Source organism: Pseudonaja textilis, chromosome 4 (assembly GCF_049901715.1).
Source record: "Pseudonaja textilis isolate UNSWEBS1 chromosome 4, rPseTex1.2, whole genome shotgun sequence".
Lineage (NCBI taxonomy): Eukaryota > Metazoa > Chordata > Lepidosauria > Squamata > Elapidae > Pseudonaja > Pseudonaja textilis.
The window spans coordinates 12,545,217-12,558,455 of record NC_141993.1 but is presented as its reverse complement, the minus strand read 5'-3'; the positions used below and the strand labels follow the sequence as shown (position 1 = coordinate 12,558,455).

The window sequence follows — 13,239 nt, the reverse complement described above, 5'->3', positions numbered from 1 at the left end:
ATCCTTCCCTTCAATTCCTCCTTCATTATATTTCTGAGGTCGATAAAATGAAAAAAATACCTATTGTTTTGGTTTGTTTGTTTTCAACGGCCCAGGGAGCCCAGAGTTCACCGGAGGTCATGCTATTTTCCAGGATGCATGGCAGGATTGGGAAAATGGGCTAATCCTGTGTTCAGGTGAGGTAAAATAATTGTGTTGGTCTTGTCTATAGATGCTAGCAGAAGCAGTAATCCCAGAGGAAAACAGAAATATGAAATGCTGTTCAAGAGCCCTGAGCAATTATGCTACACCCAAGCAATAATCATAAAAAATTGGTCATAATTTGTTATTTAGAAAACCCAAATACAAAATTTAATACCTTTACATGTGGGTAATCTCTAAAACCGTTTCATGTTATGGCTTCCAATAGACAGAAATTAGAAGTAAGAAATCTGTGTAATTCTGTATCTGCAGACTCTCTTTCATTTGCTAACAATCTGGGATGATTAAAATCCTGAGGTCTTCACTGATGTTTCAAATGACAGATCGGTTTTGGACAGGTAAATAAATCCCATGGATTTTAATGAGACTTAACACATAGCATCCTTAATCCCTTGTCTTCATGGTTGCAGGCTTGTCTTTTCCAAGCAGTCAAGGTGCCAAATCCATGGACCTTTTATGCTGTGTTTTCAAGTAGTGGGATTTATTATATTTGATTACTGAGTAGAGACTGGCAGTGCAGGTTATTCAATTCCTGAGATCTACCAAGCCAAGCTAAGTCATACTTTCACATTTCAAGACTCAACAAGTTGTTACTAAGACCAGGGCAGCAATACTTGGTTTTATATTTGCAAGTCATACAACATTACTGCTTCTAAGGCCTGCTGAAAAAGTTCCCTCTTGATCTACTCATGGTTATCAATCAATCAGAATAGAGTTGGAAGGGATCTTGGAGGTCTTTTAATCCAATGCCTTGTCAAGCAGTTGACCCTATATCGTTTCAGATAGCTGGTTGTTCAATCTTTTCTTAAAAACCTCCACTGATAAAGCACCTACAACTTCTGAAGACAAGCGGTTTCACTGGGTTAATTGTCTTCACTGTTAGGAATTTTCTACTTATTTCTAGGTTGCTTGTCTCCTTAACGAGTTTCTATCCATTGTTTCTTGTCCTGTCCTCTGGTGCTTTGGAGAATAATTTGACCCCCTCTTCTTTGTGGCAGCCCTTCAAAGATTGGAATACTATCATGTCACCCCTAATCTTCCTTTTCTCTAGACTGGCCATACCCAATTTCTGCAGCCATTCTTGATATATTTTTGTCTCCAGGCCTTTAATCGTCTTAGTTGTTCTTCTGTGCACTTTTTACAAAGTCTCAACATTTTTTTTTGCAATGCGGCGACCCAAACTGGATGCAGTATTCCAGGGATGTTCTTATTAATGATTTATAAAATGATACTGATACTTCACACAATTTTGATTCTATGCCTCTGTTTATACAAACCAGGATTGTATTAGCTTTTTTGGCTGCTGCTACACACTGCTGGCTCATGTTCAAGTCCACTAGGACTCCAAGGTCCCTCTCATAGTTACTGTTTTTGAGCCAGGTTTCCCCTATTCTGTACTTGGACCTCTGGTTTTTCCTAACCAGGCATAAAACCTTGCTTTTCTCTACATTAAATTTCATTTGTTGGATACAACCCATTATTCAAGTCTGTCAAGATCCTTTTGGATCCTGAGCTTGTCTTCTGGGGTGATGGCTATTCTTCCTAGCTTAGTGCCACCTGCAAATTTGATGAGTTCCCCTTCTATTCCCTCTTTTAAGTCATTTATGAAGATATTGAAGAGTACTGGGCCTAAGATGGAACCTTGTGGTACCCCACTGTTTATTTCCCCTTCATATAGATGTAGTACTATTAAGAACGACTCATTGAGTATGGTTTGTCAGCCAGCTATAAATCCATCTGGTGGTGATTCTGATCATGTTCTCATTTCTAGTGAACTTTTCTTCTAGACTTATATCCAGTACAGTTGCAGGCATGAAAGTCAGAGTCATATTTCCTGTTCTGGTCCATTCTGTAGGAAGAAAGAAAACCTGCTTTTGGCTATGATCAGTTAGTGCTGATGCCTGGAAAATGAGCAAGTTAACAGCAATGCTTTGCATGTTTTGATGTCTTCACACAAACGCTGTCATGAAGCATATGTGGCTTATACTGACTACCTATGAATTACACTTGTAGCCCCTGAAAGCTCCAGTTTGGATTTCCGACAGTGGGATTCATCCAAGTAGCTACCTTCTGAAATAATAAACTCCTTTATGCTGTTACAGCTGAAACTGTGTGAACATGAGATGGGACAATCCATTGTTTCCCTACAAACTGAAAATAATACAGAAGTCCTGGTTTTCTGAAGCCATCTATATCTATATCTATATCTATATCTATATCTATATCTATATCTATATCTATATCTATATCTATATCTATATCTATATCTATCTATCTATCTATCTATCTATCTATCTATCTATCTATCTATCTATCTATCTATCTATCTATCTATCTATCTTAATTCTGTTTGCCTGTCATTCAATGGCAAAATGGGACCAGAATTGACATTAAAATGAACAACCAAGAGGAAGGTAATAGGTAAAAAACCTTTTGGCGTGAAAACTGGGTTGGGCTTGAAGGAGATTTTATATTGCCAGTAGAAAGAAAGGGAACAAACAATACCTCTGAATGGCAACTATTTTGAAACTGGATGAAAGGCTTGATAAAATAAAGGTGACAACTGTGAAATAAGCAATTAGCCAAGAAAACACAAGTGCACAATTGAAAGAAGAGCTCTTCTAAAAAGAAAAATGAATTAATGAATATGGCAAGTGTTTAAGGAACAAAAGCATTACTCTGGAAGAAGTATAATGGTTTAAAGGCATTTATATCAGGTAGTATAGGATGAACAGAAGGATTGTATTTACATCTGACTAATATGAAGCAGCTTGGTAGGAATATTGCCCTACTAAAAATAGCTTGATTGAGATGCTGCTGTCAACATATTACACCGATCTGTTATGACTGGGAGAAATACTTGGAAGAGGGATGGATTCTGAGCCATCAGGAAGCAAGGAGAGTTCAAGCTCTAATAAAGCTGTGCAAATGCCTTGTGTGAGGCAGTGACTGTTCAGCTGTGATACAGGAACTGTTGAGTGACCTTGGTGCCCATTTGCCTCTAGGACAGGGATGAAAATAGAAAGGGTGGGAGTGCCAAGGATTTCTTGGAGGCTTTCGTTACATACAGAAGGACAAGTTTGGGGTTGTTTAATACGGCTTTTTATTTGCCTTCTCAAGATATCCCACCATCTATCAAGAAAAAGAAAAAGGGATGAGAAGGAGAAGGAAAAGAGAAGGGAGAGGGAGAAGGGGGAAGAGGAGGAGGAGGAGGAGGAGGAGGAGGAGGAGGAGGAGGAGGAGGAGGAGGAGGAGGAAGTAATCAGCCTGGAAAAGAATCTCAAGGCCACTTGGACCTGGAGATGGAAAATAGCATTTAGACTTATATAGCACTTTGTGCAGTGCTTTACAGCCCTTTCTAAGTGGTTTGCATATTGCCCCCAACAATCTGGGTCCTCATTTCACTGACCTCGGAAGGATGGAAGGCTAAGTCAACCTTGAGCTGGTATGATACCACTGCTGGTATTGGGTAGAAATACTGAATTCTAACAACTGAACTACCATCATGGGTCTTTTCACTAAGTCTACTAGAACATTATTAGTAGCTGTGGCTTCATTTCTGTACAGACAATGAATTAATCTGAAGAGTCAAAAGGACTCCTGAATGACAAGTACCATCTACGTTTATAGCAACAAGGTTTTCCACTTAGAGGGACCCCTCCTTCTCTTGCAATGAACGCAAGGACCATCGGCGCCAAGGTTCACCATCCCAGCCAAGGTAGTGTCAGGTTTCCAAGTGATGAAATCCATTTAAAAAGAAAAGAACAAAGTCTATCTTCAAAAAATATTTCTTTTATTTAGGAAAGAATTAAATTGGCACAGTCCATGGTAATTCTGGATCTGACACAACCCGGAATTACCCTACAATATTACAAGTTAGAAACACCCCCCACAAAGTCACATTCTCCAATAGAAGTAATTCAACATTGCTTGATGTCATACATCTCCACCTCAAGCAAGGACAGCTCATTTTCCCACGGGAAGGAAGATCACCTAGCCAAAACACTCTCTTTATCTCCACTCCTCCCACCCCCCTTAGGAATGTGGCAAGCCCGAAACCCTTCCCCCATGACTGCCGCAGAGAAAGTAAGAAAAAGAATATATACTAAGACTAACTAAAATGGCTACACTTATGTCAATTTCGGGCTTGACAGGTAGCTGACCCAACGGAAGGCCATTGCAATCAGTTGATCATCGGGAAAATTCATTTTACTTCCTCTGTGATAGGAAGCCATATCTAGTCAGAACCCCAAACTGCAAGATAGCTTCTTCCATCTTCCGAGGAGAGGACAAGAAAAAAAAATCACCCGGAAACATATCTCATTGGACCGAATTGGGGTGTAGTGGTTAAAGCAACCAGATCCTGTGCTTTTAGCATTCCGCCAAGCTCCCCAAACACGACGAACCCTCTGATGTGAACTCAAAAGATGCCTTTATTAGGAATGCCGGCAGCCCTGACAAAAAGTTTATCTCGCAGGCTAGCCAGTCCATCCGGCCAGAAGATAAATAGTTGCCTGCCCCACCTATTCATCTCCACCTTCTGCCTTTTTTCCCCAGAGTTAGGGTGAGGCCTCTTTAGCAGTGGTGGCTCTTCCTTCCTCAGGATCGACCCATGGCTTTCCACTGCTCTCCCCCTTTCTGCCTTCTGTGCAGCTGCCCGTCAGGCACTGGACCCAGCTATTCCTCTTCTTCTTCTTCATCAGCCACTTCCAGACCTGGGGGCTGTGGACTCTCCATCTGAGGCCTGATGGCTGGCCCAGACTCCGCCTCTGTCTCTCTGTCTCTCTCTCTCTGCCGGCTCCATTCTCTCTTCCTCCTCAGAGCTCCTCGGTTCCTCTGATTCTGATCCCGACACCCAGGCCTCCTCCTCTGATTTGGCTCCTGGAGGGGCCGGTAGCCGAGAGGCCACAACACAACTGCACTCACAACATAAGAAACATTTGTATTTGTTTATTCCAGATCAGATTAGATGAAACATTTGGCTGTAGGCTTTGTAATCTAAATTAGGAAAGAGTTAATATAGCAGCTCAGGCTGTTGCAAACTGATAAGAATTCCCCCCATGTGTGCAGGCAAGTGGAGCAATGAGTGAAAGCGAAGAGAAGTGATACAATTAACACAATATTAAGTTTATCCCTATATTTCACATGTGCCAAAACCTTCTTTTGCAAGTCTAAGAAAAGAAAGGAAATCTGAAGTCCATAAAAACAGGAAATAGGCAGCCAGGGGTGCCTTAAAATTTGAATCTGGTACGCAGAATGGAAGCTGAACCACATTTTTAAAGACTATTTTTGTCCCTTCTTTATTATTTTTATAATTAACTCAAAGCAGTGTACATACTTAACGCTCCTTCCTCCTTCTTCCCCCCGCCAATAACAACCCTGTGAGGTAGGTCGAAGTGGGGAGGGGAGAGTGAATGGGCCAAAGTCTTCCAGCCAGCTTTCATGTCTAATGTGGAACTAGAACTCACCGTCTCCTGGTTTCTAGCTTGGTTGAGGTTAGAAAGTCCTTCCTTCAGAAAAACAGAAGGCTGTGCCTTGATTTGTAGGTTGCACTAAACCACAGTATGGTTTCTTTTTGTGTGTGTGAATCCAGGCATTGTGTCTTGCCCAAAAAAGCCCAATTGTGATGACCAGGGGCATGACACAAAAATAACCAAGTCACAAAAATAGAAGAAAGTCTCTTTAATGCCTCCAACTTGGCCCCAATGTCCAATTATCCTCGGAAGGATATCAAACTCTTAAAGAAAACAGTTTACGGAGGGAGTAAATGCAGTCTGCACCCAGAGTAAAGTTAATTCGAAATAAAAAATCCAACACACCACACTGAAGGAATTACTACAGCAGGCAAGGATGATTAATTGCAGACTTCTACAGATAATGCAGCAACCACAGTTGGGAGGAAGCCAAAGCACAGATAAGCTCCGACAAAAATGCACGCTTTGCTTCCAGCAACTTTGCCATGTGCAATTTGTCCTTTTAACCAATCCTCCCAGCCCATGAAGGGGATCAGGGCCCCTTCCTCCCCTGTAGACCACATAACTCACGTTTCTCCCTTATCCACTTTTCCCTGCATGCCCTAGGATGAAGAGGGGATGGGCCTGGGTCTTCCTCTGAATGCCCATCCGGCCTGTGCCCTTCCCCAGTTTCCTCCACAACCACCAGACCCACACTCCCACTCCCTGTCAGCTGTTCCATCTCTCCCTTGGAGTCAGACTCCAACAGGGGCATGACACCAAATTAGCAAATGTGTGAACCCAGAAGTGGGTTGGAGTGAGTGCATATTGCATAGATGCATGTTCTCCATAGTGTTTGAAACAATGTATCGATTCAGTCGTGACTCCTGGTGAAATCCCTTCTCTTGGGAATGTTCCAGAAGTGCCTCTTCTTTCCTAGTTTCTACTCTACTTCTGATGTTCCCAAGCTATCCTCCATCTGAGGACTGAGCAGAACAAAGACTGATTAAATTCTATGACCTGCCCAAATTTATTAGATGTTTCCACAGCTTCCAAATGCATAAAGTAATACTAAAATATCGATTTAGATTCAAAAGCAGCTTCTTTCTCAACAGCATGGATGGATTTCACCTTATATCTCATTTGTCAAAAGCTCTTGCAGAAAGTTTTACCCACCCCTCTCCTTGGAGAATGAAATATTTTAGGAAATATTAAAAAGGCAGAATGTTATATTTCCCTAAAGGAGGAATGGAGAAATATGTTCTTGGAGACAGAAAGCAGTCCCCACCTTTCTTAATAGCCCTCAGCAGATGTCAGCACTTAAGAGATAAAGAGCTTATTGAAAGGAGCCAAGTTTCTAGGTAGCTCTATTCATAAGCCAATAGCCTCACTCAAGATCCAAACCAGGACAAAGCCATTAACCATAATAGGAATTGCCCAACACTATTTTAGAACACAAGCTCCTTCATTGCATCATCTCAGAGCAGACCAAACTTCAACCAAACTTAGCTCAGCCAACTATGACCCCTACAACAGCCAATAGAATATATGTTCTTGCACAGGGAAGAGGAAGTTCAAGTGCAAAGCCCAAGAGAAGGTATAAAAAACCCTCACTCTCAACTCCATGTGGTCAGCTGCCCAGAACCATCTATGTGGTTCTGCTTCATCGTTAAACCATTTTTCCAATCAGCCTCTAGCCTCCATTTTGTCTCCAGTGCCTTTCTCCCGGATTGGACCTGGACCTGGATGTTTCTTCCAGCACTCTTTAAAAGAAAGAAAGTAAAACTCCAAATTTGGAATTGGAGTTCTCAATGCTTCTTTGCTACCATCTAGTGAATGTCCTGGGTTTTACTAAAGTTGGTATGCTTTTCTACTGATCTTTTCCTTAGAGAGATCCTCAAAAATATTGGGAAACCTCTAAAACATGGGATATTATTTATCAGTGCTTTCATTGCTGTTTTTTCCTCTTTACAGACGATTCATCACTGAAAGCAATTTATGCATAGATTTCTGGATACAGAATTTAATTAGGTTTCCCCAAACAGTAAAGGATTTATTGCCATTTAACCATAACTCCATTAAATAATCTTAAAATATTGCCTAGATCAATATCATTTTCTGCTGAATTAAATAATCAGTTAAAAATGAGTCTTTTAACTGTCCTCTTTTTTTAAAGCTTCCATTAATTAGCAGCTCTGGTTATCCTTGAAAGTGTTATTTTAAACTTTTTAAAAAATAAATATCTTTACTTTCTTTTACAAAACTCAATCAACTTTAACAGTACATATGGTTCTCCTTAATAATGAATTGCAATAAATACAAGTAAGCAAATAAACCAAGTGTTATAAGTATTCTACTGTCTATACTATACTATACTATACATTGATGCTAATATTTTAGTGTGTGTGTGTGTGTGTGTGTGTGTGTGTGTGTGTGTATCTCTATCTCTATCTCTAACTCTATATCTATCTATCTATCTATCTATCTATCTATCTATCTATCTATCTATCTATCTGTTTACTGAGGTTCTCGCGGGTATTTGTATGTGGATCTTTGGTTATTCGGGTTTTCTCCCGCGTAAGATTGGAAGTATCTAGGCAACGATACTTAGATACTTCCAATGCCTAGATACTTCCAATCTTACGTGGGAGAAAACCCGAATAACCAAAGATATATATATATATATATATATATATATATATATATATATATATATATATATATCCATAAGTATATAAATAAATATATATAAATATAGGTATAAATATATCAGCTTAATTTCAAAGACTATAAGTACAAGTATGTTAAATAACTCTTACTATTATCTATATTTTACCTTTCCATATATTTCTAGTTATTCCTATAGATTTTTATATCTTCTTCTGATTTCTACAATTCTTGTTCCTATTATCCATTTTAAACTTTTAAAGGACAACTGACTTACATACTTGCAAAGGGAACAGATGCATTCTTCAGTCTAGCAGTTGTGAGATACGAGCCATGATGTTGTCAGGTTACACCAAACAACTACACAACCAGGCTGTTTTTCACTGAATGTGTCAAAGCAACACTGACCCCTTTTCCCAAGATTTGGTTCCCCCCACTTTAGAACTGGATTCTGAAGCTGAATGTGCTACATGACTGTTCTCTATAGTTAAATGTTCCCTTCTCTCGTGTCAACAAAAATTGTAGGTTATCATTAAAAAAAAGGGACCCAAATTGTTATCTATCCAATCCAGTCATGATCCAAAGGAAATTAAATCCACATCAGTGTTTTAATTCTCCCACAAAATTAGATCTGGGTTGCAAAAATCTGTATAAACATGCAGCTTTCTGGATAACTTTGCTGCCGTCTACTGATTGCCAGGATTTCTGCATCCCAGATACTCTAATTTATATGAAATCAAAGTAACAGTTGTAAAAAGTAATCAGTGTCTTAATTCTATTGTGTAGACATTTACCAAGATAATATGGACAGATCATTGATATGTTAATTATAATAAAAAACAATCTTGCTTTGAAAATGCAAACCCACAAATGAAAGGATTTGGAAAAACTAATGAGGTGCAAAATGAATTTTGGATAGTTAAATCATTTATTTCTCTTTGCTCAGAAAGTCATTAATATTGATGTATTCATTTATAGCATGGGTGTTTACAAAATGCACAGTCACATTTGTAAAAGAGATTTGCCAATTCTGTAAGAGAGCTGGTGCTACACGTAGTTGCTAGCAGGGTGTAGCTCTGATGGGAGAAGGCAGACTTAGTGCTCCCTCATCAACATCATCCATAAGAACTAACCGTTCAAAGGATGATGATTTAGAGAGCAAGAATCAATGAATCTGCATCAGTTGGTATACTATGATTACTAGCCCATACAAGTAGAGGTTGATCAATGCTACTGTGTAACAGTCACAACTCCCTCCCCCTCCAATGGTCTGACTCTTGTTCATGAGAGGTCCAACCTAGAACTAAGGAGGAATTTCCCAAATGAACCATTAATCAATGGAGTAGTTTGTCCCCCAGAGTTGTGGGCATTCCATTGTTCAATTGTCCAGCATGGTATTGGGTCTCCTTCCTTAAACAGGGAGTTGGACTACCTTCTAGCCCTATGATTCTTTCTTCACCCCCATCTCTCTCCCTCCAACTCTCCCCACCTCTCTGTCCATGTGGCGCAGTAGGTTCAAGCTTGACTCAGCCTTCCATCCTTTCCAGGTCAGTAAAATGAGGGCCCACATTGTTGTGGTCAATATGTAAATCACTTAGAGAGGGCTGTGAAGCACTGTGATGCAGTATATAAGTCTAAGTGCTATTGCTATTGCTATCTACTGTATTTACAGTGTATCTATCTATCTATCTATCTATCTATCTATCTATCTATCTATCTATCTATCTATCATCTCTCTCATTTCTCTCTCTCTCATCTCTCTCTCATCTCTCTCATCTATCATCTCTATATCGCTATCTATCTATTATCTATCTATCTATCTATCTATCTATCTATCTATCTATCTATCTATCATCTCTCTCTCATCTCTCTCTCTCTCATCTCTCATCTCTCTCTCATTTCTCTCTCTCTTCTATCATCTCTATATCACTATCTATCATCTATCTATCTATCTATCTATCTATCTATCTATCTATCTATCTATCATCTATCTATCTATCTATCTATCATCTATCTATCTATCTATCTATCTATCTATCTATCTATCTATCTATCATCTATCTAACTATCATCTATCTATCTATCTATCTATCATCTGTGTCTATCTATATCTATGATAGATGGATAATAAATGATAGATAGATTATCTATCTTAGATAGATAGATGACAGATAATTCTCTCTCTCTCTCATTTCTCATCTCTCATCTAAATGTTGTCAAGTTCAATCTCCTCTGCTGAAATCTCCTCATATGCTGAGGCCAATTTAAAGGCTGTGTGTGTGCTTTGATTCGAGATTATATATTTGGCTTCTGAACCCTGCAACCTTTCTTTGAACCAGGCTTCTGCAAAATGAATATAGTGTATTTTTTTAAAAAGTTTGCTCCCTGCTTTTTTTTTTTATAAAGTATAATTGCAGCCTTAGGCTAGACAGTCATTTGCAGTTCCTGACAAGGAAAGATGAGAAAAAGGAAGACAAATCAGCTAAAATTTCTCAGCAGTCTGCGAGACAGAGAACCCTGAAAATAACCTCTCAGCCAGTTTTATTTTCTTAGCCAGAAACCATGCATGTGTGGTCAAAGCATTTTGTAACCCACTGAGAGAATTGGGGTGAGAAGGAGAAGACAGATTTGAGTCTATCACCCTGACAGCGTTCTGTCTATTACTCTTCTGTCCTTTAAGCTAAACATCCTTACTCGTCTCTCTACCAGTCTTTTACGTAGCCATCCCCACATTGGTTAATCTTTAAGGTGTCAAAGGAAACTCATCAGACTGTTTTGATTGACTACTATCTTCATTATCTTCCTGGTCCAAACTATGCAACATGTCTCGCTTCTCAGGGACTTCAGCTATCATCTAGACTGCAGCATTTAACACCATAAAAGCAGCTTCCCAAGACTGAAGGCCTACCATATAAAACAAAGAATAAATCCTTTGCGCAGAGAGAACCAGAAGGTAATGGAGAAAAGCAGGTCAGAACTCTACAACTGAACTTTGAAGTTTCTGGAGGAAGACCTCCTTTCCCGTGACCTTCCCTCAGGTCTGCAGAGTATCAGGGTAAGAAAAACCAAACAACTTCCAGAAGGGGAGAATAGCTTGAAGGTTTCAATAATGGGAGCAATCTCTGTTTCTTCGGAAGTAACACGAGCACTTAAAAAGAACTCACTCATTCTGTGGAAACCACAATTCTCCCTTCTTTCAGGAAGCAGCTCAAACAATGGATGAACTGGGATTCAGAGAACATCGACAGCAAGTGCTCTCAAGCAACTTTATCTCCCAGAACTTCAGCCTGGTTCTAATAAGGGCTTTTTGTTCTATGGTTCATTGCACTTGAGGATATGGATAACACACCCAAATCAAATTGTAATGTGGCCCAAGGCTAGCACACTTACAGACAAAGTGACAAACCTAAAAATGAAGTTGTTATAATAATTAAAAGAAGTTCGCTACGGATAAGAACGACCAGATGAAAGAAAATTGATTTCATTTGCTTGGTGATGCCCAGATATCTACAACACAAGATTGGTGGCCTTCACTAAGAAGATGTTCATTTCCCTGGTTTTTAATATTTCCTGATATCTTTCTTCTGGACTCTGTTTTCTATCCCATATTGTCATTTCCATAATTCTTCCTCCAACAGTTCTCCTTTATTCTGAGTTTTTCTCCCTTACAACTCTTCTTTCCTTTCCTCCCTTCCTCTGGCTATGGTCACTTAGAAACCAGTAAAGGTGTAAATGTCCAGCTTTATAAAATAGCCATTTTTGCATGTTAGCATACTTTACCCAAAGGTAAAGATCCCTAGGATATGCTCCTAAACTGAAAATTACATTTACCCAATTCCATCCACATTCAGTTACCAAAAAATATCTGGAGAGGAAGGAGAAAGGAAGGATGGATTTACACCAGCAGGGATTTATTTATTTTTTCTTTTGTCTCAAATGTCTGTACTTATATAGAAGAAATAAACTATAGAAGGCATCAAGATTTGGAAGAGACATGAAATAGACTCCTAAAAATTCTCCTTAATTTTTTTCTTGACCAACCCATTGCTACACACTGTCACCAAATCATGTGGCCTGCAGAAGAAGAGCAGAGCTTGCAATGAAATATGGCAGTGTGGCGCCGTCCAGCCTACCTTAGCAAGTCTTCTCCAAGTCTTCCACTCCATTCCTACCCATCCCAAGTGCTCTATTTTTCCGCCCAAACAAATCAGCCTTCTGTATTCAGACCTCACCTGCCTGTCCGAGATCTCCTCCTTGCTCTCGCTTGGTTTTAAAAGTGTTTCCTCTCCCAGTTTTTGCAAACAACGAAGTTCTTCCCCAAGCCAGCAGCTCTTTCTCCTTGAGTGTGGAGCCTGTGGATGGCATCATTCTGGCAACATATGGCTTCTCCCTCGGAGAATAACTTTGCTCCTAACAAAGAGGACGGATGGCACAAGCCCTGCCTTCCAATCCCTCTTTGTGCCCTTTTTCTTCAGTGCCTGCTCTGGTGCCAAGTCCTTGGCGTTGGAGCCAAATATCGGGGAAGGCTTCAATTCATTAGTGGATCATCTTGCAGCTATGATGCTCCTTTCGTTACTGCGACGGAGCTTAAAAGGGCTTTCTGTTCACTTCTTGGGGGCACGAGAACTCAGCAGATCTTGTGCCACTGCACACATTGAACCACAGCAGTGGAATACATCATCATGATTTTTGCTAATGTATTTTTTTTTCTCAGCAGGCTGTCATTTCTATTCTTTTAACAGTATCTATGCACATTCATGGTTCTATAAGATGCTCAGAGCCAATATTCAAGTGGAACAGGACATAAGCCTGGTAAAGCAAGTGACACAAACACTGGGTGGTCCAAATAAGTTATTTTCCCCATCTTCCCTGGTCAGTAGAGAACAGTCCATGGGTCTGACCTACTTACAGCTTCTAC

The 13,239-nt window shown here is 39.8% G+C and overlaps 1 protein-coding gene across 1 annotated transcript in view; it reads right to left on the bottom strand.

The window, feature by feature from the left end:
• The window catches only part of PHYHIPL (phytanoyl-CoA 2-hydroxylase interacting protein like), a 59,083-nt gene extending 46,371 nt beyond the window's left edge, over positions 1-12,712 (bottom strand). The window contains exon 1 of the mRNA XM_087932265.1: positions 12,554-12,712. Within this exon, the coding sequence (XP_087788391.1) occupies positions 12,554-12,689 (136 nt within the window). The 5' untranslated portion in view covers positions 12,690-12,712. The remainder of the gene's footprint in view (positions 1-12,553) is intronic.
• Between the last annotated feature and the right edge of the window lie 527 nt (positions 12,713-13,239).